This window comes from Dicentrarchus labrax, unplaced genomic scaffold, assembly GCF_905237075.1.
Source record: "Dicentrarchus labrax unplaced genomic scaffold, dlabrax2021, whole genome shotgun sequence".
Classification (NCBI taxonomy): Eukaryota; Metazoa; Chordata; class Actinopteri; family Moronidae; genus Dicentrarchus; species Dicentrarchus labrax.
In genome coordinates this window covers 11,455,107-11,482,762 of record NW_026136711.1, presented here as the reverse complement: position 1 = coordinate 11,482,762, position 27,656 = coordinate 11,455,107, and the positions used below count along the sequence as shown (strand labels likewise).

General features: G+C 41.9%; 3 protein-coding genes across 8 annotated transcripts; 2 read left to right on the top strand and 1 right to left on the bottom strand.

Annotated features, from left to right (window-relative positions):
• The first annotated feature begins 232 nt into the window (after positions 1-232).
• Positions 233-3,584, top strand: si:dkey-13a21.4 (uncharacterized protein LOC494576 homolog). Of its 2 annotated transcripts, XM_051414022.1 has the most exons (5): positions 234-373; positions 678-804; positions 907-1,125; positions 2,557-2,682; positions 2,803-3,584. In XM_051414022.1, the coding sequence occupies exons 1-5, from the start codon at positions 318-320 to the stop codon at positions 2,887-2,889; spliced, it is 615 nt and encodes a 204-aa protein (XP_051269982.1). In that variant the 5' UTR covers positions 234-317; the 3' UTR covers positions 2,890-3,584. The 2 variants fall into 2 exon arrangements, with proteins under 2 accessions (XP_051269981.1, XP_051269982.1); XM_051414021.1 differs by having other exon boundaries at positions 233-373; positions 2,557-3,584.
• hcfc1a (host cell factor C1a) lies at positions 2,751-16,525 on the bottom strand. 5 transcript variants are annotated; one of them, XM_051414016.1, is made up of 28 exons: positions 16,373-16,525; positions 14,999-15,199; positions 14,287-14,435; positions 13,271-13,431; positions 12,955-13,163; positions 12,651-12,735; positions 12,417-12,523; positions 12,143-12,322; positions 11,784-12,026; positions 11,520-11,668; positions 11,241-11,423; positions 10,930-11,151; positions 10,440-10,544; positions 10,110-10,326; positions 9,766-9,902; positions 9,513-9,660; positions 9,144-9,364; positions 8,022-8,847; positions 7,643-7,791; positions 7,410-7,544; positions 7,105-7,312; positions 6,615-6,890; positions 6,416-6,522; positions 6,189-6,323; positions 5,910-6,095; positions 5,482-5,779; positions 5,323-5,386; positions 2,751-5,213 (listed from the first exon to the last, which is right to left on the bottom strand). In XM_051414016.1, exons 2-28 carry the CDS (start codon positions 15,192-15,194, stop codon positions 5,174-5,176), a joined length of 5,136 nt encoding a protein of 1,711 aa, XP_051269976.1. In that variant the 5' UTR covers positions 15,195-15,199; positions 16,373-16,525; the 3' UTR covers positions 2,751-5,173. The 5 variants fall into 5 exon arrangements, with proteins under 5 accessions (XP_051269976.1, XP_051269979.1, XP_051269978.1 ...); XM_051414019.1 differs by having other exon boundaries at positions 7,643-7,788; XM_051414018.1 differs by lacking the exon at positions 16,373-16,525 and adding an exon at positions 16,153-16,271.
• Positions 16,526-21,284: 4,759 nt separating this feature from the next.
• Positions 21,285-27,171, top strand: LOC127371560 (blue-sensitive opsin-like). The gene is made up of 5 exons (XM_051414427.1): positions 21,285-21,807; positions 21,962-22,130; positions 22,232-22,397; positions 22,755-22,994; positions 24,912-27,171. Exons 1-5 carry the CDS (start codon positions 21,429-21,431, stop codon positions 25,008-25,010), a joined length of 1,053 nt encoding a protein of 350 aa, XP_051270387.1. The 5' UTR covers positions 21,285-21,428; the 3' UTR covers positions 25,011-27,171.
• Positions 27,172-27,656: the final 485 nt, after the last annotated feature.

Below are 27,656 nucleotides of genomic sequence, written 5' to 3'. Positions count from 1 at the left end.
CATGTCAATAATTTTTTTAAATCTAAAACATAGATGAACCGTTAAAAACACTGAAATAAATGAATAAATACATGAATTTAAAAAAAATTATAAATAATTAAAATAATAATAATGTCAAAATAAAAACATTTTTAGACCTTTGCCAACTTTTGGAAAAGAAAAGGGAGGACTGGTGATATTTCTAGCATCATGACTACTGCCCTGATTAAAATCCCTTTCACATTAATGCTACTGTGGCACACATCAAATGATCGAAAGGACAAATTACGAGGAGCACTTGAAGGCAGCAGCTGAAGCTCCGGTAGACTGACGTGAACATGAAGGACGGAAAAAGTCCGGTTACACTGAAAATAATCCTCATAGGAAGCTCCGGGTAACGTTAACTGGCTACTCTTTAACCCGTATTACACATTCTGTAACTAAATGTTTTATTGCACTGATCTGACGCACACATCTGTTTCACTTTCACTTTTCACTCTTGGATTTACTGAGACTGATTTACTGTAAACCCTAATGGGTGTTGACTGTTAATTAACAGAGCAGTATGCTAACTTGTGAAGGAGAGAGAGATTTGAGTGTGTTACATGGTGTGTGTGTGTGTGTGTGTGTGTGTGTGTGTGTTTGCGTGTGTGTGTGTGTGTGTGTGTGTGTGTGTGTGTGTGTGTGTGTGTTTACAGGGTGGGAAAATCCTCCTTCATGAACAGATATGTGAATCACCGCTTCACCAACATGTACAGGGCCACTGTAGGGACTGACTTCCTCTCCAAAACAGTCACCATAGAAGGGGACACAGTCACCCTGCAGGTAACTCCTCATTCCACCTGCTCAGACAGTGAACACACCCATGGACAGATGGCTATATACTGTATGTAGGCCAACTACATATATGCTGTAAATCTCCCTCAGATCTGGGACACAGCTGGGACAGAGAGGTTCCAGTCTCTGGGCATGCCTCTGTACAGAGGGGCCCACTGCTGCATGCTGGTGTTTGATGTCACATCCAGAGCCAGTTTCTCTGCCCTGGAGGGCTGGAGGAAGGAGTTTCTGATCCAAGGCGAGCCTGAGGACCCATCTGACTTCCCCTTCATTGTACTGGGCAACAAGACTGACTTGAGTGACCGGGAGGTCAGTGAACCACAGATACTGGGATACAACAGGGTTTTTAAACTAAAGTTTTATTATTTCATGTCAGGAATTTTCAGTTAAACACAGACTGAAAGGTTTAATAATGTGACCAAGTACATACAGGCTGCACACCTGGAGCTAAAACAATTAGTTTATTAACTGATCCACAGAAAGTGAATCTGCAGCTACTCTTATAATTAATAATTTTTAAGCAAATATCATTCTCAGGTTGCAGCTTCTCCAACGTGAGGATTTGATGCTTTTTTCTGTTTCATTATAGACACTTTATAGACAAACATTATTCTATTAATTGAGAAAATAGTAGGTATTATTAGTCAATAATGTCAATAACTGTTGCATCCCTAGTTACAGCCAATGTGCTATCCTAGTAATAATTATCTCTATATCGCCTTTAATAAGTACAAAGCACATTTCACTGTGAGCTGCTCTGTAGTTCTTGCAGTAAGCACTACTTTAAGAGTGTATTTGAAAATGTACATAAATGAACATACATGTACATGGGAAAGTGTCAAGTTGGAAGTAATTACTTCCACACATTTCATCAGCACATATTGTTTACATCTTTTAAATCTACAATTTTGTGACTTAAGCTTTTTGTTCCATTTTATTCCACATTATATGCCTTCAGATCAGACAGCATGGGTTTTGCACAGGTGTGCCTTTGGCTGGCCACAATAAAAGGCCACTCGAAAACGTGCAGTTCCATCACACAGCACAATGCCACAGATGTCGCGAGTTTTGAGGGAGCGTGCAATTGGCATGCTGACTGCAGGAATATCCACCAGAGCTGTTGACTGTGAATTGAATGTTCATTTCTCTACCATAAGCTGTCTCCAAAGGCATTTCAGAGAATTTGGCAGTACATCCGACTCACAACTGCAGACCACGTGTAACCACACCAGCCCAGGACCTCCACATCCAGCATGTTCACCTCCAAGACCGTCTGAGAGCTGCCACCCGGACAGCTGCTGCAACAATTGATTTGCATAACCAAAGAATTTCTGCACAATGGTGGTCACACCAGATACTGACTGGCTTCCGGACCCCCCCGAACCCCCCCGAATACAGCGAAACTGCACATTTTCGAGTGGCCCTTTATTGTGGCCAGCCTAAGGCACACCTGTGCAATACCCATGCTGTCTGATCAGCGTCTTGATATGCCACACCTGTGAGGTGGATGGATTATTTCGGCAAAGGAGAAGTGCTCACTGACACAGATTTTGACAGATTTGTGAACAATATTTGAGAGAAATAGGCCTTTTGTGTACATAGAGAAAGTCTTAGATCTTTGAGTTCAGCTCATGATGAATGGGGGCAAAAACAAAAGTGTTGTGTTTATAATTTTGTTCAGTGTATATGCATGCTGCCATGTGAGGACTGTTTTTGTCATCATGTTGTTTTTGCTTGCAGGTGTCTGGCAGACAGGCCCTGCAGTGGTGTGAGGAAATAGGAGCAGAATACTTTGAAGGAAGCGCCAAAGAGGATCTAGATGTGGAAAAGCCGTTTCTGAGAGCGGCTCAAAGTGGCTTGAAGCAGGTAACTCAGCAAGTAGTTTTAATTTTTTTAATCTTTGTAGCGAAAAGAAGAAAGACGCATAATATCTCTATGTTTAACATGTTTATTTTTTGATGATAAAAGATACATTACTCCCTACAGTACAAAAAACACACATTGGAAAATACAGGACATTTCCAGATAACCTGCAAACAGCCGAGAGAAACTCGCAACACCTGTGAGTGCTGAGAGAAGCACTCGTCCCAGTGTGGGAAGGAAAGTTCAGAGAGACCTCGGCACTGCTGATGATGACCTATCTAACAAGGGTGCAAAAATAGTGACCCAGCAAAGGTACTGTGGAAGGAAAGGACACAATTGTATACCACATGGAGAGAGGAACAAACTCATTAAATGTTTTTTCTTTTTTTTTGAGAACCTTCAGCTTATGGTCTAACTTAAGGCATCACTACTAAAATACACTGCTTTTGCATGCATGTCTAGTTTTGTTCAACAGACACACTGACACGCACAAAAATTATGAATGCATATGAAGAGAAAGTTCATTTCTAGAAAGAAATCAGGAGAAATCACAAACGGAAACCAAGGCGCCCAGCCGAAGAAAAGGCGGCGGGCGAGAACCTTGGCTCTGGATCTTCTAGGCCGTTACCATCACAACTGAATCTGCCCATACAAAGTAGATATACACTCATGTCCAATCAGAAACCTCCTCCCTGTACAAGTTTGTATTGTTGAACGTAGCAGTGATTTAGACTCCTACAGTGAATCAGCTTGACAGAAGCAAATTAGAACAATCAGGGAGACTATATATATTTATATATATATATTTGTTTCTTTTATAAGTAAAGACACAAAAGGCAATCAAGAGATGACCAACATGTAAAAACTGTTTGTTACAGGTAATTATATAAAAGGCCAAGATGTTTTTTTTGTTTGTTTTATTCTTGCTCTATGAACGAACTAATTTACAGGTGAGTACACTCCGGCTATGTAAGCTTTCTTCCCAAGACATCCCCATTCAAAGACATACGGGTTTACACGTCACAGTTAGCTTGCACACCATCTGTAGTCTGAAATACAGAGCCGTGGAAGGAAAAAAATTAAAATTTATTAAATGGATTCACATACATCAATAGGATAGGGAAAATATGTCTACTAATATAATTTGCCATTCTAAAACTTAAAGAAGAGGTGAGACACCACATTCATGAGCATAAAAAGTATAGGACAACTGATCGGGATATTAGGGGGAAAGGTATGAAAAGATCTGATGTTATTTTTTTTACTCATACCCCGTGAAATTCCAGGTTTGGCAAACAAAGCAACACAAGCATTGAGTAGTAAACAAAGTAAAAACTCTCCTCTTCCTGGGTCCACTTCAAAGTTCCCTTCAGTCCTATAACCTCTGCGGTTCTACTTGGAACAAATACAAAAGTCTGTCTCTCTTTCATTACCATCTGTTAACAACAAGAACATACAACCAACTGAATGAAGACTTTTAAAAATATAGTGGCAACCTCAACATAGCCACCCATCTTCCCACGAACACAAACTATGGGGATGAACAACAGTTAAAAAAAGTGATGTTCTTTAAAAATGCACACAACATACACATACACACAGGAGAAAAAAAAAAGCTTAAAAAATACAAAAATAAACTACACAAAAGATCTTCTGCGTCATTGCTTGCTAATTTTTTGGGAAGATTTTGCAAGATTTTTTTTGTGTGCTGCAAGTCTCAGTCCTAGCAAAGTCTGTCGTCCATTCTCTACAAATCTCTTCCTTTGTCATTCTTTTTTGTCCACTTTGAAGTGTCGGCCACCAGTCCTCATCTTGGGGTAAAAAGCGCACAGTGATGACATTACCAGGAGACTGGAGTCCAGTACGATGACTATAGACTTGGTTCTCGATGAAGCAAATTTGTTTTGAGCAAAAAAGAAGGGAAAAAAATTATGTCCTCTTTCGTTGAGGACAAGTGCTTTATTTGTTTCCATACCGATTTTTCCTCTCATCTAAACTAATGCCTCCAGAGCCTTTTTCAACACTGTACATCATTTCATGTAGTCTCTCTCTACATCCCCCCCAGGATTCACAAAACAAAGACAGAAAAAAAAAAGGTAACATTGCGCTCAGGCTGGCTCCCAGTTTGTGAAAGATGTAAATGCTTCTCTATACTGCTCAACTACTGAAACAAGCCAAAAATAGATGTTAAACGATGGAAGGGGATGTGACTGAAAAAGATAATGTGCTTCTAAGTTTGTGTTGCTCTAAAAATATTACGACCAACAGAACAAGGAGGAAGGAGGGTTTTTATCTACAGAAAACATCTCTCAGATTGACTTTCATCTCGGCTTCATACGGTTGTTCTGCCTCCAATGCTGTCTTGATCTGAGACTTGAGGGTGGAGGATGAGATTAAGATGAGGATGAGGAGGTGGAGGAGGGGTGAAGGTCAGTCTTCCTGATAAAAAGACAGCGAGTGGAAAAAACTGAATGGGAGGGGTCTCTGGGCAACCTCACTGGTCCGTCCTTGCTTTCTTTGGACCAGTAGCCTTACTGCAAGAGCACAAATAAAACCAGAATAAGTATTGCATGCTTTATTCATCCGTGTCATGTTAATGTTGATTCCTGTGTACACAGCATGAAGCCAGTACACTGTACTTACGTATCAGGAGAGGTGCCTGGTCTTTTAGGGGCCGGTTTCGCAGAGGCGGCATCTTTGCCGGATTCTACAAAGCAGACACATGGTTAAGATACATCTCTTTACCCATTAATGCATGGCTAACTTACTAATAGTTGAGTATTAGTGAGTCTATGTGCTCACCTTGGAGCCATCGAACTTGGGTGGCAGGACCGTAGCCCTTCTCATTGCGGGCGGCGATGCGGAAGATGATGGCTGGCTTGGTGGTGTAGTCGATGTGGGCGTTGGAGAGGCTGGACGACTGCACCAAGCAAGAAGGGTTGGGTCCACAGTACACGCGCATGAAGGCTAGCTGTGCTGGGGTGGAGGCCTTGGCTTCAGCTGTCTGGTTGCTCTGGATGGCCAGGTACACAGAATACTCGATGATCTTTCCTGATGTCACCGAGGGCGGCTCCCAGGTCAGGTGGGCACCATCTGGGCTCTGCAGAGGGACAGTTAAATTAAATACTACTCAGCAACTGAAAGCGGGTTTCTCTCTAACACACACACACACACACGTCAGATCAATAACTAAATAAGATGACAAGAAAGGGTTCTATTGGAGTGTTTACCTTGCTGATTTTGATGGCGCAAGGTGCCCCTGGGAAGCCTGGTAGGCATGTCTTGAATGCAGATATCTCTGAGAAAGCTCCACGACCACAAGCGTTGATTCCAGCAACACGGAACTTGTAAGCCGTTCCAGGCTGAAGCTCCATTTTCTTCATCTGGCTATAGTCTGGCATGATGCCAGAGTCATCCTATTAAACAAAAAATAAGAGATTAGAGATGCACTGAGCACACACACAACGTACAGTCATCTAAGCATGAAAAAAGCCTACCGAGACACTTACATCTCCGTGAGAATCATCTGCTGGCACATAGAAGTGGGTGACAACCATATTTGTCACTTTGACGATTCCAACATCAAACCACTGGTTCTCTTTCTTTACAACAGGCTTCACTGGGGTTGGCTGAGGGCCTTGCTTCTGTACGACATAAAAAAAAATAATACAGTCAGATTTCTTCTCTTTGACCTCACTTAACCATCCACATGTTGAGTAATACTACAATGACTCACCTCTCCCTCGATGCCATTGGCGACCTCTGCTAGAGCGGCTGCTGCTTGCAGCTTGGCTGGACTTGCCACCGATACAGAGGGTGCAAATGTGCTTGATGGAGCGAGTGCTGTGGAGTGAAAGGAACAATATAAAAAGGTCAATCTACTGTATAAAAAGACATCCAAACTAACTATAAAAATTAGCAAAAAAGGTGCTTACTCTCTGCAGTGGTACGTGGGAGTAGTGACGCCACAGCACTGGTGACTGCGGCAGCCATCTCATTGTGTCCATTGCTCTCGACAGAGGGGTCGTTGAGGCTGTCAGCAGGGGCGAGGCCCTCTGTGGGTAGGCTTGTGTCCACAGAGGCCTGCTGAGCAGCAGCCTGAGCTTCCTGCAGCTGCTGCTGCTGTTGGACCAGTGCTGCGAGCTCCTGCTGGGTCAGCATGATGGGGATGTTGGTAGGTTGCTGGCTCTCTCCAGTGGAATCGCCCTCATCTGTAAAACAGAAAATATTGAAGAATTCGTGTTAACTCAAACCACGAAAGCATCATGAGAAACTGTAAAAGCGAGGATGCAGTAGCTTCAAAACTCTGGTGTTTCAGCTGAGAGCCATCCTGTTCTTAATCGCTAATTCTTCCCATTCCTTTTTTTCCCCACTTAACTGCAGCCAGCGAGAAATCCGACTACACAAGACTATGGTTGGACTTACTCATTACGGCTTGTTGGGCTGCCTGAAGGACAGCTTGGATAGCAAGAGCCTGGGCTTCTTCAGTGGCGGCTGCCTGAGCAGCGGCCTCTGCTGCTGCAGTCACAGCTAGCTCCTCGTCTGACAGACCTGTCACCATCAGTGTGGCTCCCTGGCCCTCAGACATCAGCTCTGAGGGCAGATTCAAGGCTGTTGCTGCGGCTGCTTCTCCCTGAAAGACCACATTACAGGTCATGTATACACTGAATTCAGTGGAGTTGAAAATATCATGCCAACGGTGGCTTTGTCTGACATTATACTGTATTTACCTCTGCTTGTGTCTCCATTGCGGCGGTTCCCTCCCCTGCCGGCGCAGCTTCTGCTGATGCCGTCTCATCAGTTTGCATGGGTTCCTCTGTAGAGCTGGCAGCAGTACTCACACCCTCTGTGATCGATGAGATCGACTGGAGAGAGAGACAAAGATAAAACATACAGATTAGTGGCAACAGAAAAATGGTTACATCACTTGCTAATTTTGCCAGTAAATTAGTGCATTTCTTACAGGTACAGAGGGCCCGGGGGCCGGTGTAGACTGAGTGACAGTAGTAATGGCCCTTCCCTGGGTGGTAGTAGCCATGGCAGTTGCTGCAGTGGTGGAGGCCACTTCTGTGCTGCTGGTATCTTCTGCTCCCTCCTCCGTCTGCTGGGCTGCTGATGGATACAAAAACATAATTTAAGTTTGACCTCATACCAATAAATTTCATGTGGACACAAGCATCTACCAAAATAAGCACTTCTGGACAGTAAGTATTTTAGCCAATTCTGTTGTTGCAGGGGCAAGAACAAATTATTAAATAATAGAATATACATTAATTAATCAAGAACGACAAACAGAAAAGGAATTGTATGATATTGAGCCAACATAGTATATGTGGGTATACCTGTGCCTTCGCCTGTCTCCATGCTACAGGTGGCAGTGGTGGCTGTGTTGGTGGTCCCAGTCTCGTGTGTTTCGCATGGCGGGTTGGAGCAAACCCTCTGGACCATGCCCGTCGCTGTGCTGGTCTGGTCGCCTCCCATGCTAGAGGTGGCTGTAGACGGGGTGTTGGTGGTCCCTGTCTCGTGCGTTTCACACGGTGGGTTGGAGCACACCCTCTGCGTGGTGCTTGTCTGGCCTGCATTCATGGTAGACGATGCCTGGGTGGCTGTGTTGGTGGTGCCCGTAACATGGGTCTCGCAGGGTGGGTTGGAGCACGTCTGCGGAACTCCTCCCATGTTAGCTGATGCTGTGGTAGCTGTGTTAGTTGTCCCGGTTTCATGGGTCTCACATGGTGGGTTGGAGCACACGCGCAGCGCCGACATGTTTGAAGATGCAGTTGTGGCTGTGTTGGTGGTGCCCGTTTCATGGGTCTCGCAGGGAGGGTTAGAGCACACCTGTCCTGATCCAATTGTAGCAGAGGAGGTGGTGGCTGTGTTGGTGGTTCCTGTCTCATGGGTCTCGCAGGGCGGATTAGAACAGACCTGTCCTGCTCCGATGGTGGCAGAAGAGGTGGTGGCTGTGTTGGTGGTTCCTGTCTCGTGGGTCTCACAGGGTGGGTTAGAGCAGACCAGGGTGACTGTACCGGAGCCCTCTCCAGCTGCTCCAGCCTCAGTGGAGCTCGGTTGCTCAGAGGTTGGTGACGCCAGGATGGACACTGGTAGATCCTGCACTGGTTGAGCTTCTACACCACTGGGGGTCGTGATTAGGGTCACCTGGGTGGGCTGGTTCTGGGCAGAAGACAGTAAAGCAATTTCAGTTATCAAAGTCAAGTACCTTGTTTTTCATATTTAAAGATAAATCATTTTATTCTCTGTTCCTAGCTCTTATCCCATTGTTCCTAGTTGCAGTTTTTGTTCTGTTAAGATATAGCCATCATCACCCCAACCATAGCAGTCTTTATCTTAGGCTGTAATGTAGCAATTAAAAGTAAAAAAAAATAAATAATTAAGTGTGCCCACTGTGATTAAATGTCCTAATGACTAAAATGATAAATACTGAGGGACAACCATCTGCAGGGTCATACCTGTACTGTCATGGTAGAGGAGGGCAGAGTAGAGGCAGAAGTTAGGCTGGTCTGAGCAGTTGACACAGTTATGGCAGATGGGCTGATGACCTGGCTGGACAGGGTAGCGATGGTTCCCAGTGTGGTGATTGGGGTTACCAGAGAGGCGTTGGAACTATCCACTGTGCCTCCTGCGAGGCTTGAGGAGACTGTACCAGTCACTGTCCCAAGAGTGGTGACACCTGGAAGGAAGATAAGTGCCATTAAAAATTAAAATACAGTTTACAGTAAGTATACAGAGTACATTGTACACAATCTATGATAATAACTTCAATGTAATCCAATTCAAAAATAATTCAAAACAAATTACAAGAACATAGTCACTCTTACCAGTAGTCCCCTTGACAACCAGAGTTGTGACAGTGGGCTTAACGGCAGACACCGTCACTGGTGTGACAAGTCGAACACCACCCATTGTGCTCATGGGCACAGTGCGCAAAATAGTGCCAGGTTGCCCAGGAGCACCTTTCAAAACCACCTAGAGACACAGAATTCAGGATTAATCTCCTCAGTTGCAACATAAATAGGCAGGACGACAAAGAGGATGTCTATAAATACTAATGCACAGACAGACTCCGTTTACCTGAGTCAGTCCCTGTTGGCCAGCTGCAGTGGCAAGTTTGGGCACTGCGGTGATGATTTTACCAGGAGTTCCAGTGGTCATCACCTTTGTGGTAAGGATTGTAATAGGTGTTTTCATGCCTGCACTGCTTGTCACACCTGCAAGGACAAAAGAACGTATGCCTGAAATCAATTTTCATTTTAACCATACAACAAACAGAAAATAATTTTGATCCAGATGTTTATTTAGTTCAGATTTTGTTTATAATCCAGCATTTCATTATTTTTTAGCACGGATGTCAGTCATAAATGTGTGGGCTGATACGATATGTAGTTAGGACTTGGTACACATGAGAGAATTTAGACCTGTAGCTCCAGGCTGGGTCATGATGGCCGACATAGGGATGGTCTTAATGATGGTGGTGCCCTGCTTAGTGGTGGTAGGAGAGACACCACTGATGTTAAGGATAGTGGGCTTGTTTCCTGTGCCTCCTGCCTGGGAAGTGGTAATGATGGTTGTGGGCTTGCCATCTGCGGAGGTCACCAGCTTCAGGATGGTGCCGGCTGGGAGGGGACCCTTTGTCTGAGGAGAGAGACACATGTTATGCAAACCTGTTGGAGAAAGACATCTGGTGCCTGTCTCAGGAGTTTTAAGCTACCTCCTGTTTTTTTCCTGCTCTCATGCAGATAGCTGACCTGTATGAGCTGTGTGAGAGGGTTATTGGAAGCCTGGCCTGTGACAGCTGATGTCTGCACTGGCTTGGTTTGTACCACAGACATCATCTTGCCAAGGTTGGAGATCTGCCGACATAGGAGAGAGACTCAAGTTCATGAGTCACCAGAAAACATCGGACAGCACAGGGAAGGTGGACCACCAAACTGGTGGCCTTACGAATCATTCTAGCCCTAACTGACTGACAGTCATGCAGATCACTAACATCATGCTCCCTGTTTTCTTAGTTCTCCAACAGTAACTGTAGGCCAACCCTTTACTCCCTCCCCCACTGGTTCACACTCAGTACATGTTGTCATGGTCTTGTGACAGGACCTAAAAAACTAAATGCGCACACACCAAGTGTGAAAAAACAATTTACAAACCCATGATTTACAGCATGCGTTTGAAAGCACCAAAGGGTGTTCTCAGATTGTCAGTATTACATTGTGCTACAGAAGTTCTGTTTCTTACCAGAGTGCCACTGCTGCCCATCGTGAGGGGACTCTTGACCAGGGTGATGGTCTTGGTGACTCCTCCAACCACAGTGGTTACCACCTGAGCTTGCTGGGCCACTGTGACGGCACCAGACTTGTGCACAGTGATAATGGGTCTGGTGGTGGTGGGAGAGGACGCAGTTGCTGTGCCCACCTGGGCTGCAGCAGTTTTCAGCATCCGGGTGGCCGGATTACTGACCTACAAGCACAACATTATTTTAAGAATTGACTTGTGAGACACAGAATGCACAATATGTGAGAAATCAGAATGTTTAGTAGGATCTGTACCATTACTGGAGAGGCCATTTTCACTGTGGTTGTGCCAGGAGAAACGGCTACTGTTTTGAGAATGGTGGCGCCTGCAGGAACATTGAGGACAGTGCCTGCAGACGAGGGTGGGATCTTCTGTGTTGCTGCAGCTGCTGCAGCTAAAGCGGCCATGCCACTCATTTGAGGGCTACTACCAATTGGCTGCAAACAGAAAAAGTAAATGTTGTGCAAATTTGCTCATCGGACAATGATACACAGTTCATGCCAAATCTTAGACAAAAGAAAAACTGCTCATACCGATCCTTGGGTGGTCTGGGCAGGCACTACCATTCGGACACCTGGAGGAAGGGATGTCACAGTGACAGGGGATTTCCCAGGCTGGCTGGGGCGAACTGTGACAACAGATGTGCCTGTGGCAGACTGTTGAGCTGCGACCTTCAAAACAGCTGTAAAATAATGGAACCGATCATTAAACTTTTAGTGGTTGAGTTTGCTGGTGTCGTTCCAACCATAGACATGGACAAGTTGGAAAAGAGGAATCCTCTGTCACTAGTGTAATACCTGTCTGTGGTAGGCTCTGAGCAGAGGGCGCTGCAGCAGCTGGTGCGGGGCTCTTTGGAGAGTGCACAGGCTGCATGGGGGTTGCACTCATGGCTGGAGAGGCTGCAGCTGGAGTTGCAGGGATGTCATATTTCTGAAGCTGCAATAAGTAGGTGTCGGCAGTTGAGACGGCACCCCAGCTCACCTCCAGGGAGTTTGTGTTGGCACGGACTAACTGAACCCTGGCAGGGGCATGTGGTCGCTCTGGAGAGGAGGAATAAGAGAAATTAAACAACAATGACACTATTTGGCAACCTGAGTTACTTAAGTCACTCTACATGATGGAAACAAAAACAAAATTCATGTTACAGCATGCCTACCTGTTTCCAGGTACCACAGGTCTTTACAACAGACTTGGTTGTTCCAAGCTTTACGATAACCATCACGGCCACTCCAGACATAGAGTCTAGAATTGATGGCCACAGCACAGTGGCCAGCACGGGCCCTGGGGATGTTGTCTTCAAGAGTATCCATCAACACTGTCTCCCAACACATGGAATCTGCAGACAAACACATGGTACAAAAATTAACATCCTTAAACTTTTTGAAATCTAGTACAATAAATAAAAAGCAAACCAACAACAATTAACAAACCAAGATTTAAGCAGGCAAGAGTGTTTGTGCACTTCCACTCTTTCTCGTGTGTGGCCACTTTCACATCGTCCATTACCAAAGGAACCCATCCTCCAAAAACATACATCCTGCACATGGAGAAAATGAAATCACAGTCAGATGATGCTACCCAGCACAGCATGTTCTACTGGGAATTCAAACATGATTAAAATCCATTTTCAATATCTTATTGCTTAGGTGCAGCAGTACTCTCACTTGTTTGTGATGGTGGTGGCAGAGTGAAGACTTCTGGGGAGTGGTGCCGTCCCGCTTACTGACGGTTTGTTCCATGTCAGGGTATCTGGAGACAATGACCAGCATGAGGATGTTATACAATGTATTCTGACATACAACCAGATAAATTAATGCACCACTGTTAAGGCACACACATCACAGTCAAACGTTGGACTATACATTCTCTCTGAAAGTGGGGGACTGAGGTCTGACTGTGTGGCAAGAGCAAGGCAATTATCATCTTTTTCTGCTGTATTTGTTTCCATTCACGCTTTTAGAAACCTACCAATATCAAGTGTCCACAGATCTCCAAGACGACAACCACTCATCCCGCCATAGATTATCAAGCGAGATTTCCTGCTTGTCTTTTCTGTGTATACCACAGCAGTGTGGCTCTCGCGGGGTGGAGGCAGAACTCCATATGTGATTGGAATATCCCATCCAACCACGCTGGAACCTGCACGAAGCTCAAGTGTGTACAGATCATTCAGGTATCTGAGAATGAAAAACACAAGACATCATGAGTCACATTCATGTTGCTGGTTGGAGTAGAATCTCAAGTAGCTGTGCACCAAAGGGCCATACGGGCAAAACATCTATACCTGGGAATGTTGTTTTTTGGGTCCTCGCTGTCATTGGCTAGTCCACCAAACAGGTAGCATTTGTTGCCAACCAGGGAAAAACTGTGGCCAAGACGAGGACAAGGAGGGGGGCCATTTTTCGGGTTTTTTGCTTTCAACTTTTTCCATTCCCATCTGCTGGCCTGTAACATAAGCCATGGTCAAAACACCATATCATTGACTGCTTAGGTCAAAGCTGTAACAAGTCAGAAGTTGCCCTAATTCCCTCTTCTGACAATTTGATAGTTGTTGTGTGTGTTTTTTTTTTTTTAAATCTATTCATACCTACTTCATAACCAGAAACAGAGCATATGTATAACTTTGACTTCCTTAACTGTGCACAAGGTATGAGGATAAATAACATATTTTTGGCAGGATTGGTTAAGTGTGGTTAAACTAATCATTACTGAAGAGCAGAATAAAGTGCTGATTAGCATCACATTGATTTCCTAACATCATTACCTCTTTAATCTCCCCCTTCCTGCTCAAAATGTAACTTCACTGTAGGTTTTAAAAGCAGAAGCTGAGTATTTAACTATTCAGCCAGTGGCTGGAACTTGGCGAACCGTCTGAATTTTGAACAATTAGATTTTAAAGTCAATTCTGCATTATTCAAGAAAGCCTCCCGATGCATCTGTGAATTGATTATTTTTCTCACCCTTCACAGTTATACAAGTATGTCACAGTGAAACAGGGATGGACTCAACCCTTTGGTATTGCATTAACCATTTAATTTAGTACTCTGAATTCCCTGGTCTGAAAGAACAGACTTAATACCAGCCCAACAACTATTATCCGAACACACATCCCACTCAGCATTTGACAAATAAGGATTCATGATTTAATTTAACTGTACTTAAGAGACTCCCTATCACTGTCTATAGCTGCAGTGCATACAACACATCCAATGTATTCGGTCAATTTAAAGATAGTTCACCTCAAATCTGAATTTCCCAAACATATTTAAACATTTCACAATCTTAATGTTGACAGATTACCTGTAGTTCATAGAGATCGTTGCTGTACTTTCCATACTCCACCATCCCACCAAACACCAGCAATCTTGTGCCATCACAGACAAAACCATATGCAGCACAACCAGGGGGAATGTCACCACGGACAGCTGGGATAAACCACTGGTTTGTCGCTAGAAGTGAAAACACAGAAATGGCAGTGGCATTATCAGTCAAGGCTTACCCTCATCAAATCATTCAAATTATGAAGGAAGTTTATGTTGAGACCCAAACAAGACTGTGAATTCCTGACTTGTATAACCTTTAAAAATCTTATTAACACTGTATCATAAAACAAAACTTGCACTTAAGGATGGGAACACAGACACTAGAATTGCTGAATGTGTCGGTCCTTATTGGTTTATGTGCAGGAAATTGAGGCAGGGGGTATGCTTAAACCAACCAGCATCATCCATTTTATTTTAGCCCGCCTTTTTTAACGTGCATTAAAACCCTTTCTCCAGCAGAGGGGGCCAAATTAATCTGTCAGGATCTGCTCGGCCTGCTGAGGCCTGTACACTACTTAGTTCTGCACACCGCAAATCGATCTTTATAAACAAAACACAAGTGTTATTTAACGCAGACTCAACCTCAAAATGAGTTGTCTTATTTCACATTTGCTTTACTTGTGAAGGGAAACATTGTACCTGCTGCAATAAAACAATCGGTAAAGTTATACATGCAAAGTTAATCTTACCAGTGTTGTATACATGTAATTCATCCACAATTCCTTCGTTTCCACCGCCAAAGACAACCATGAGCTCCTTTATAGCCACAGCTCTGTGTCCATGTCTGGGCCGGGGAACAGGACCGGACCATCCGAGGACCCGTTTCCACCGCGGCTGCAGAACCGACGCCGTGGTCCCAGACACCGCGGAGCCAGGGGCAGACATGACTTCTGTCAGAGGGAATAATGAAAGAGCATTTTTATTCCGGGCTAAAGCAACCGGGATATTTCCCCGTCAGCGATAGCAGAAACTAAAGAGCAGCAACTTCTACAACAGTCTGTGCGGACACAGCCGCTGAAAAGCTTAGTAGTTAGCGGTTAGCTTTGGCTAATGAACACATTCAAACCTAAAGACAAACTCGGAGAAACGTTTAGAAATCCCGAGCAACCACTGCTTCACAATCCTTGATATCGACGCCACGTTGCAGTCGTGCTAAGAAAAATAGCGTTACGTGAAATGTTCCCAACACAAATTGTTTCTTTGCTAGCTTAGTTGTTTCTAACCATTGAATTCACTCCATGGAAGCAGCCATCTTGCAACCAAACAAACCCCCGCTAACGCTGCTGCCAGTCTGAAAAATGGCGGAAGCGAATGAAAAAGAAAAATACATGCAAGATAGCCAACTATAGCAGCGAAGAAGTCGACCACAATACACACAAAATACAAAAACTAGTAGCAGGCCAACAAAGCTGAACAATGCAAGGTCGCTGCACAGAACCAGACCACAGTTAACATCGTTATGAAGAGTCGGCTATTTTCATGCTTCTCTGGGAGTCGCCATATTGTAGCTAACAAGCTTAGCCTTCCCTGCATCCCCTTTAACGCAATTAATAGCGCAAGAAAAATATTTAAAGCCTATTTTATCAGTTGCACCGGTGTGGAAAGTACACGTCTAAACCCCCGTCGAATAATTTATTAAAGTATACACACATCTCAGGTATAATCGTAGTATTCGTGTGGTTTCTACCGCTAGCTCTACTCCGTTAGCACTAGCGGCTAGTTGCTCAACCTAATTTGCTCAAGCTAACAGCGTTAGCTGGTCGGCTGGCATCTGTCAAAGCGTCGCTAGATTTTACAATTAAATGCAATGTAATTTCGCTTTATTTTGACATGCATATTTTACCTGATACAAATGTAGTTGCAACAGCACTCTTAAAGCGTAGCTAAACGGAATTAAACTGCATAAACAGAGTGTTATTATGTTTCATGCCGTCTCTGGAAGCAGCCATCTTTTCAACAATCGGCCTACTTCTACAGCTCCCTCAAGAAAAATGGCCGGGCGGTCTGCCACAACAAAACATAACAAACCGAAGAAGACGAAATCATTTCACATTTGTACTTACTTATTTCGATGCAGTAATTGCAAATACACTGGTATGTGGTCTGATCTTGCGGCAATAATCCAAATTCATTCGATTTGTGAAGAAGTATTTCCTCTCATGCCTGCCTGGAAGCTGCCATCTTCTTGACAACCAGAGGCGGAGGAAAATGGAAGAGAGTTGGCGTCACCCAAAGTAAACATGGCGGCAGAGCCCCGTTCGCTAACCATTACAGACAGAAAGGCATACAAAGTTTTTGTAGTTTGCCACTCTGAAGAGGACAATAATGCTCTGTATAGTGAGGTGCTTCAAATAACACTTGAAATCTGTATGAATGAAACACAGAAGGAGTTTTAGCCAATTACAGCAAGTTGTGTTATAGCGCTAGGCTTATTGTCCCTTAGTAAAGATGGCGACATCCGTGCTGGAACAACTTTTATTTTAATATTGTAGGTGGTGCTGATTTTATTCCGCCATAAACCTACTTATATATGTCCGTACACGCACAATAATAGTGTGCAAGCACTAATTTACAGATTTAGCGCTCACACATATAAAAGTTGCCACGCCCACACCCACCATCAGTGCGCCCTCCACTGACACACACACACACACACACACACACACACACAACACACACACACACGACTGCATTACTCTACCGTCAACATCGACAAGACCCGTCTCCCTTCTTTTTCAAAAATACTCACCCACATTTCTCTGCTGGACGAGACCATGCTCTACAATGTTGAAGTTTTGGGAGATTATTGAACTTCTCTATCTAATTTGGTGTGTGGAACTAGATCAGTGTGTGTTTTTGTCAGCATTCAAACTGAACTGTTTGTTTCGTAATTATGATTACCAATGACACAAACTACTTTAGCTGCAGGGATATCACGGACACTGTCGTACAGTATGGGGATGGGGGTTGACATTTGACACATTACCAGGATCAGCATCCCTTCTGCATTTTACTGGAAAATTCTTCAGTCCAATAACTTTTCCCCCTGACCTCAGACAAAGTCCACATATCCTTCTGTTATTACAGTGATCCTGAACACTTAAATCAATACAAAGCACCTGACCCCCCCCCTTTTTTTTTTTTTTTTTTTTTTTTTTTGCAATACACGATTTGTCCATTAGATGACAGCCTTTCTTTGTTTTGTTTTGAATATGGTCTGCAGCTAGCAATGAATAAGTTATTTACAAATACAGCAGGGCAAATAATTGGGTTTTGGGTACATTTGGGTACATATTTACATATTCATTAATGATTCAGTGTACTGTTGTGCTGGAATGGAAAGAAAAGCTCTGTATGAAAATTTCCATATGCAAGTCACAGAGTAAAGAACCATAATTAGAACATAAAAGCCCTGCACACCCACACAGGAGTTTTCACCTATTTTCTCTGATTAAACCTCTGCTCAGGTTGAAGAGGTTGCAGTTTGCAGAGATCACCAGACTCCATGTGACAACTGTATAATTTGTCTCGTCCTAATAGCCAAAATAACAGATGTCAGTCATGCGCAGTGTGTAGATGTCCACGCAGCCCGGAGAAGAGCTCCGATCACCTGTCAAATACAATCACCTGTGTGGGTTTACCATGGGTGTGCAGGGCCTTTAAATGTGGTTGTTTTACATGGATCATGAAGCAGTGAAAGCACAATACCAAAGCATAGCTAAACATATATATTGACTGAAAGATGAAAATGTAAAAATGAAGACCAGATACCTTATATTTAATCAGTTTTATTATGTAGCCACTCCTGGCACCCATCTCACATAACCAGAGATGAAAATGCTCAAACATTTGTTTTTCTTTTTGCACACTGTGTTATCTTATACTAACAGAATGTAAACTAGTTTGTGAGGAAGCAGATTTTTATTGTACAACGTAACATGTCGTTTTATACATCTCTCTTTTTTAACATACAGTGTGCTGTTCATGATTTCTCCTGTGCCCAGCTTCAAGGTGAGCACTAATGCTGCGGCTCAGGTCACAGCCTAATGGAATGACTGAATGAGTGCCACATCACAAGGCAGCAGCCTCCACTCTACAGTACCATCAGACAGGAAATGTGTTAGCACTCATGAAGACTTCTTAAAACCGAATATTTGGATCAATACTTCCCAGAAACATAATGCACTTACAGCAGAAATGACATGACAGGAAACAGACAAACAAACATACTTTAGAGCCACTACCCAAGTCAAGTCAGCTTTATTTGTCAAATATGCTATACATGCACGACATACAGCACAGATGAAATTTCAGTCCCTCGGACCCACGGTGCAAACAGGCAATATAAATAGAAATAAACAATCAACAAGACATAAAATAAACAATCAACAGTCAACAAGACATAAAATAAACAATCAACAATCGACTTTGTTACAACAGTTCAGACATGAACATTTATTTCAGGCTTTAATCGAGTTTCAGTGTTTCCACCATGCAACATACAGCTGTTTTTTTCTAATTAGGTGTCACCTCAAATCGAGTTGATTGATATAATGTGAGTTTTGTGATTTTGTTTAACTTAAAAATTCAAGAAAAGCAAAAACAGTCATGTGTGCTGCAGGAAACAGATTGGACACTCATTGTCACGTCATTAAGTTAGTGATTGGATAAGTGGATGAAAAATTCCATGAAAGGTAACCTAAGTTGAATATGTCTACACAACAAAGTAGTAGAAATATCTGAACTTCCATAAAAATAATGCATAATTTTAACAGTGAGCAGTCTATGCAGTTAAAACCTTTTACTCTAAATAATTTTTAGGCCGATAATCAAACAAATGCTATAGCCATCATCATTTAAATTTCATTTTCAGCCATTTCCACTTAGCTTTCTATGGTGATTTGAATAAGTTTGGGCCACAAAAGCAAGAAATCTACAATTATTTGTTTTAATTTTCAGTAATGCAGCTCCCCTGTCTTATACCAAAGCTATAGGGATTTGAATCAAGGACATGAGCGAGCACAACAGCGAGTTAAATAGGTCAGTGGAGCTCCAACAAACACTGACCTTCCATTCTAATCTGAGCTGCCAGCAATGGTTTACACTCGCTAAGAGTCTTAGGAAATGGCTGGAGGACTGATCTTTGAAAGCCTAAAGAGATCATGATGTAAAGCCTCACAAGTTGCATGGATCAAGGATTATGGTTACAGGAGTTTTTTTTGGGAAGAGGTGGATGTAGGTTTTCATCCACCATAAGAATCACACCAAAATCAGTGTGTTAGCCTTTTTTAAAGAACACTTTCTTGTGCTATATAGTGTTATCACATCAGTCAGATTATTTGGATTCAAGAACCTGTTTTTTTTTTACTATATAGTCAAATGTTATATGGGTCACAGATTTGTTACAAATGAAAGCACACAAATCAGAAGGCTAAGCAACTGAGTCATTATTATTCAGTGGTCCTAACATCGTATCCAGAGTCTTGTGAACACACCACTTGAACAGCAACAATCAGCTGGTTCTGTTCCACTTGTGGCTGCTGATTGAGCACCTGTCTCAAAAGGTATAGGTTAATGGATTTTATTTCCTGCCAATGCTGTATTTGCACTGAAACTATAAGCCATTTGTTGTGGTGACTAATATCATTGTTGAGGCTACATGTGCTGTTTGCTGTGTTTCTGGCATTGTGACTATGTTAGAAGAACATTACAGGGGTGTAAACCACATACACTGAATGCCAGTGTTTATGACTCCCATCCTACTGCTCTTGTAAGCCTACTGTTCATAGTCTCTAATTGCCAATTATCCTAATTGCTTGTGTCCTCAAGCTGTTTGAGATGGCATCATAAGCAAAGACCCATTCACCTGCTGACAGATTTAAACAATAATGTAAAATATTTTTCATACTGATGGTCGATTCTTTTTCAGTTGTAACAAAATGATCAAACCAGGGTGCTTTAAACCTCTCCTTACTGCACTATCTTGGCTCCCACGACCCTGTGACCCTGCTCACAAGTCAGACCATGAGCCTACATAACATACTACAATAATACTAAGAGTAATGATGGTTAAGACCATGAATAACAATGATAATCATGCCTAACACAACACACAAACTAAAATATATTGTTTATTTACAGGTCTATTTTTTTATTTTATAGTGAAGTCCATTAGAGCAGAATGCATCTGCTCTGCACCTTCCTCTGTCAGTCCTTTATTACTACCTTCCTTCAAAATAAAGGAGCAATTACCTGTCTTTACCTGATTTAGGTATTTGGCTTACATTGTCCTTTAGGTGGTACTGGAGAAACCAACACTTAACATATTGTATGTTTGTGTCCAACCCTCCACTTCACATAACGTTAAGCAGATGTTAACAGAATATTCTAAAAGTTATACATAGAAGTTTACCTCAAAGAAAAGAATCTCCTCCAATGTCTACTTTTTATAAAAAAGGGAAAGGCTCTGCTTTGTACCGAGATCCAAGCTCAACATTTGGTAATCCTTTCTTCATCCTGATACGATAACGAAGGTAGAGCTTATCCCTCCTAATACTAACAAAACAGGTTACCCAGGGACAGATTGAATGTTGAATGTGATTAGGATCTGAATAGGATGTAATTGAACCAGGTACTAAATTTAAATTTTATTTTTTAAATTTTACATTTTATTATTAATGTGTATCATGGGTACATATATGTTTATGTCAGTACATCTAGCATTAGTGTGTTTGTATTCGTGTGCCCATTTTGCTGTGCATCATTGTGGGTTTTTTCCTTTTTTAACTTAAAATAGTTACGGGATAACAGGATAACCATATGCATATCTGGCCTGTGTGTCTTTGTAGATGTTGCAATGCTTCCTGTAGCTTTCTAATCCCTTTGAATGAAGTAAGGGGGTAATTGTTCCTGAGTAAATTAAGTAATTAATTAACCAATCATTCAATTAAATAAATGTTCAGTCAGACAGCCTTGCAAATGTTCTCCTAGTCCTATCTAATAGACTGCTGTAGACAAGTGTACCTGCAGGAAATATCTGATCTAACTGACCATCACATGAAAAGCAAATTTTGACTTTTCTTTTTTTCCTTTTTTTTTTTTTTTTACATACAAGTCAAAATGAAGCACAGCCGTAATATGGAACTTCCAGAGGATTTCTGGATCCCCATCGCTCTGGATACGGACAACATCACGGCTCTCAGCCCCTTCCTAGTACCACAGGACCATCTAGCAGGCGCCAGCACCTACTATTCAATGGCAGTATACATGCTTTTTATATTTACTGTGGGCACTACCATTAACGTCCTCACCATTGCATGCACCGTCCAATACAAGAAGCTACGGTCCCACCTCAACTACATCCTGGTGAATTTGGCTGTGGCAAACCTTCTTGTGTCTGTTGTGGGATCCTTCACCTCCTGCTGCAACTTTATATCCAGATATTTCATCTTTGGACCACTATCATGCAAGATCGAAGGTTTTATGGTTACGCTTGGTGGTAAGACAAACAGATATATGTCATATGTATTCTCCTGTACAGCACTTTGGTCAACTTTGGTTGTTTTTAAAGTGCTTAACAAATAAAGTTGGATTGGATTGGATTGAGTTTTAATGAAAAAAAAAAATTTGAATACTACTTTATATCATTCAAGGTATGGTAAGTCTGTGGTCTCTAGCTGTGATAGCTTTTGAAAGATGGCTGATGATCTGCAAGCCACTTGGTAACTTTATTTTCAAGCCTGATCATGCTTTAGCTTGCTGTGCATTCACCTGGGTGTTTGCACTGTTGGCCTCAGCTCCTCCACTGTTCGGATGGAGCAGGTTAGTATTACTCACATACTCTAACAGTTGCACTGATCAGCAAGGCTGCTATGTACGCTGTACACAGTACACACACAGTGCTCTTGTGATTATCTCTCCAGGTATATCCCCGAAGGCCTGCAGTGCTCCTGTGGTCCGGACTGGTACACTACAAACAACAAATACAATAATGAATCCTATGTGATGTTCCTTTTCGGCTTCTGCTTTGCTGTTCCCTTAGCCACCATTATCTTCTGCTACTCCCATCTCCTCATTACACTGAAAATGGTGAGGCAAACCAACTCACCTTAGATTACATATTGTAAAATGTAGTAACTCTGTTTCACTGAAAAAGGTTTTGAAAATACAGAATGTTTAAATGTGACATTAAAAAAGTTCTCTCAAGATTAAGTAAGTCATTACACTGAAATTCGTGAAGCTAAGAGAAGAACACATATTTAGACATTTACTTGTTGTGATTGTGTAATGCAGCTCAAAAAGAAACACAGATTGATGGTTGATAATATGCACTGAAAGGTCAGCATAAACACAATTTTAACTTTTGTGTGATGCTTTGGTGCATGGAGCACTAAACATGCAAAACCCAGAAGTCATGAGACTCAAATCACTTCTCTCACTCAACAGGCAGCAAAGGCCCAAGCTGAGTCTGCCTCCACCCAGAAGGCAGAGAAGGAGGTGACCAGGATGGTGGTCGTCATTGTGCTGGGTTTCCTGGTGTGCTGGTTGCCTTACGCCACTTTTGCCCTTTGGGTTGTCAACAATCGTGGAGAGCCCTTTGACCTGAGATATGCTACTGCACCGGCTGTCTTTTCTAAGTCCTCTGCAGTCTACAACCCAGTCATCTATGTTGTCCTCAATAAACAGGTCTGTCGGACGTATTGTCAGATTGAAAACACATTAGAGTTATGGGCAGGCACAGTGTACATGCAAGAAGACAGCTTCATGTTTTGGAGGCAGTTACGCTGCACTCGGGAAGTGCAGTTTATGGTTGTTCCTATTATTAGGGACTGAGCCAGCGACCGCTGCATCGCTTTTGGGTTGGCCACTAGGTGGCGCTAATATCATGAAAAGTGCGTTTAGGCTAATAACTCCCGAATCGTTTGTCGCACATTCAAAAACCTTATAACCACACGTTCAGTGAATGGAGCTGCATCTCCCCATATAGGCCACGCCCACTTCCGTCAAAAAAAAATCCCGCTAGAGTACGAAATGTCAATAAACTACTTTTCCTCGTGTTCGTCCTATGTGCTTTGTCTGATTCGCACAAATTCTTTCACGTAGCATCTGGGGGCCGTCCTGGCAAAAAAAGTAATTTGAAGAATTTTGATATTTCAAAAAATAAGAACGCTATAAAATTAGCACTAACTGTAGATTTTTTGTCAAAAAAGGAAGTGGACCATTTCTCCACATTGGTATGTCCAATTGACACCAAGCTTGGGTCCATAGTTCCCCATGTCTTTCTTAGGCATCGTGCACAATTTCAGGCCATCGCCACAAGGTGGCGCTCTTTAAAATGAAGAAGTTTATATCTCCGAATCGGCACGTTTGATGTAAACAAAACTTTGTACGATGCTTGCCCATGGCTCCCTGAAGCTCGCTAATAAATGTGTCAACAATCCGCCACTAGGTGGCGCTCTGGTGGCATGGTATATCATTGTGCGGAGACTGTAATAGTTATGAATATGAAATTGACAGGGCACGTATAGACTGGTGCCTTAAGCTCACATACCAAAAATAGTGTTTGTCATGTTTGTAGCGCACCCTACAGGATTAAAAAAAAGCAGCCCCGGCGCCACGTTTCACCGATATGTATGAAACTTGGTAGGCACGTGTAACATGCCGAGATGTACAAAAAAGCCTCTTGGACCCATACCCGAAACCCCACGGGAAGTCCGCCATTTTGATTTTCCTGGCGAACTTTTCGCCTTGTATTTGAACTCCTACTAGGGAATTCATTGGATCTTCTTCAAAATTGGTCAGTGCAGTCAAAAAACATTGCTGATTAAAATTGTGCTATTTGTGACTGTACGTTTAAGGGTGTGTCCATGGCTTTCCATCAAAGTTGGCCATTTTGAATTCCGTGCTCATACAAACCAGATGAAAAGTTTAGCCATTTGTGACTGTACGTCAAACCGCGTGCCAGTGACGACTTGTCGAATTCAGCCGATTCATCATAAAACAGTACTCATAACTTCATTGTGCAATGTCCAATCTCCAATAAACTTCATATATTCTGTAACAAGTCTCGCCCTGAACACGTCCTCATAACTTCAGCGTACGTGGTCCAATCTCAATGAAACGTGTTTGATAACACGTCTACATGACAATATTTAGATATAGTGATAGTCCCACCTAATGGCAACCGAAAGTAAGCGCTGCGTGGCGATTCTGAGCTGATTTACGTTAAATGTTCATGTTGTGGTCCGCACATGTAACAACGGCACGTGACGCATCCGCAGCACACCCCGAGTTGCATGGAGTGCGAGGTCCCGCCCAACACTACTTGCAGCTTTAATTTGGCTTGTACTTTAACTCAAAGAAAACTTAAACAAATATGCCTTCTTGTTGCAACATACATGAGTGCAATAAAAAAGCAACTTATGCTACATACACATTGCTATAAACAGCTCATGGTTAATTGTTAAGGAAATGCAGAGTTGCTGATTAGAAATAGAAGACTACCAACAAATTGCCAAAATGCCAGTAATTTAGCTTTTTAGCAAAAATAACACTTTTTTGAAGCTGTATTTCAAAATGAGTTTTTCCTTTGACGTCTTCCAGTTCCAGTCATGCATGATGAAGATGCTGGGGATGAGTGGAGGTGATGATGAAGAGTCGACACAGTCAGTGACTGAAGTCTCCAAAGTTGGGGCTGCTTAGACTGCACATGAAGTCTGTTGGCTTCTCCACCACCAATGATTTATGAATTGTAAATAACAAAACATGTACGTGTGTTTTGTCATATAAAAAAAATATGTGGGCATTGTTGCAACTCAATTAACCTTCTTGCCATGTTTACATTCCGCCATGTTGGATTTAGTACCCATACCATATCATTGGAAAGCTTAGAATCTCGTCTATTTATTGATCAAAATGCTTTTGGGATACAATCATAACAGCAGGCACAATTGGCGCTTCAAACTAGCAAGCAAGCAATCATACAGTTGAGCCAACTCACCCAAGAAGCCTAGTTGTAATCCTGGAATCAGTAATAATCCAACAAAAACAGTCCTGCTTCATTGCCAAAGGTCCAATATATCCACTCCAGTAATATTTATTGTCCATCTACATGAGCACATAGATAAATGTCCATGAACAGCTGTTTTTTAGAGTGTTATCTTTTAAATGAGACCAAAACCATGCATATACTGCACATGGTTGAAGAACAGCTTTTAATTTACTTTGGGTATGTTGTTCTTAGGTGTTTTTAGGTAATTTTAAATACATGGTAAGAGGTTAATAAAGAAATCCTAAATTATCTGCGAAGTTAAAAAAAAAAAATACAAACATGTGTATGGTATCTGTATGCTGTTGATACTGGAAAAGCATGTGTTCACTGGTTTGTTGTACAGAACATATTCACTGCAACATGTAAGAGACTGTTGAGAGCTGTGTTGTCAAACTCTCACAAAATCCATGCTTTTATTTCTGTGTTCTTTTTTCTCAACAATGCTGCACAGACTACTGATAATTTGTGTAATATTTATCTGTATATTGAGTATGACCTTGTCTCAGATCGAAGTGTTTAACAGTTCCAGATTAATATTGTTATTTTATATGATTACGTTGCTTTTAATGTTCCTTAGCAATTTAATGCAAACATTTTTATTTGTTAATTTCAAACCTATCCTTTGCCTCTGCAATATCTATCACCTGCCTCCTCGGACATACTGATGTATGATGTCCTACATTGGGTTGTTGGAATGATAGAGTTACTGTACTTTGTTCTTAATTGTCTTTTAGCTCAGGGAAGGAGGTGAAATGCCAAAAGGTAACAGAAAGCTGGAGTTAAGCCAGTTGAGTGGATTACAAAGGGCTACAGTGCATGAGATTACCGGACTTAATTTTATTGGAAACCAGATTAGCAGGCAAAGACCTGCTGCACTTTTCCCTAAGAAAGAGGGATTAACCTGTGTTCATGCTCATCATTCAACCTTAGACTGGCAACCATATCTAGCTGCTTCTCAAAGGCCTCTGCAGTCTACAACCCAATTATCTATGTTCTCTTCAATAAACAGGTCTGTTAAATGTTGGAATGAACAGCTTATTTTAAAAATTATGCATTTTTTATATTGTTGCAAGGTGCTATGTGGGACACCTGAGAGAAACTGATACAAAACCCCAACATAATACTATCTTATTATCTTATGGACTTGTATCTTACATGTCTCAAGCCAGACAGATCAATCTGAGGTGTATTTTATGTTGCATCTTAATGTTTCCTCAGCTTAGCTTTTAGCAAACCATACAGTAACTTGGAAAAATAATTGAGGCTTTGAGTCAATGACGTCTTGTATTGATTTGAGTATATCTCACTACTGCAACAATTTTATATCACATTCAAAATGTGAACATTAAATCATTAATTTATTCCACTACATGTAGAAATAGGCTACTTAGATTTCACAAATCTATGCTTGTAGAAAATTGAAACATTGAAAACCAAGAATTCTGAGTTTGAAGTGAGACTTCTGAAGAAAAAGTTATAATTTTGACTTGAATCTAAAAAAAATTCTGATTTCTAACTTTTTTACTTAAGTAAAATTTAAAGTTCTACACCTAGTGGCTTTAATGGTACATTCAGCTTTTTTTTTTAAATCTCAGCTCCATGCAGGATGATAAAGATAAATGTGGTTGGAGTGCTCTTCAGAATCAGTGTACATTTTGACTCCTTCGACAATCGTTTTTTTTCCCCTTTCAGTTCCGTTCATGCATGATTGGGATGATTGGGATGAGTGGAGATGAAGAGGAATCCTCAACAACACAGTCAACAACTGAAGTCTCCAAAGTTGGACCTGCTTAGACCGAACATCAACACTTGCTGACCACTAATGATTGTGAATTGTAAATAACAATAAATGTGCATGTGTTTTGTCATATGAAGAAATCTTTATGGTATGAATTATTGGAACTCAAGTAAGAAATCATAAATAATCGGCAAAGTAAAAAATAAAGAGAAGAATACAAACATGAATATGGTGTCTGATACTGCCTAACAACAAATTCCCTGGTCTGGACTATATACAGTTTCCTTATAGGGGTGTTGCGTTATACTGGTATTTAAACACACACAAAATTCAATATTGATATCATATTAATAATACACATATGATAATATCATTTTTTCCCGTTCTCGCTTTGTGGTTAACACTCAGTGTTATTGTTCTTTTAGTATGGTTACAGACTCTCTCTGCAACTCCCTCATATTTTGAATGTAATTCATTTGGCCCAAAAGGGACAAAACATAGCATTTTTATGTTCTAATTTTCTTTATATAGTGTGACAATATTGTTCTCATGAATTCTT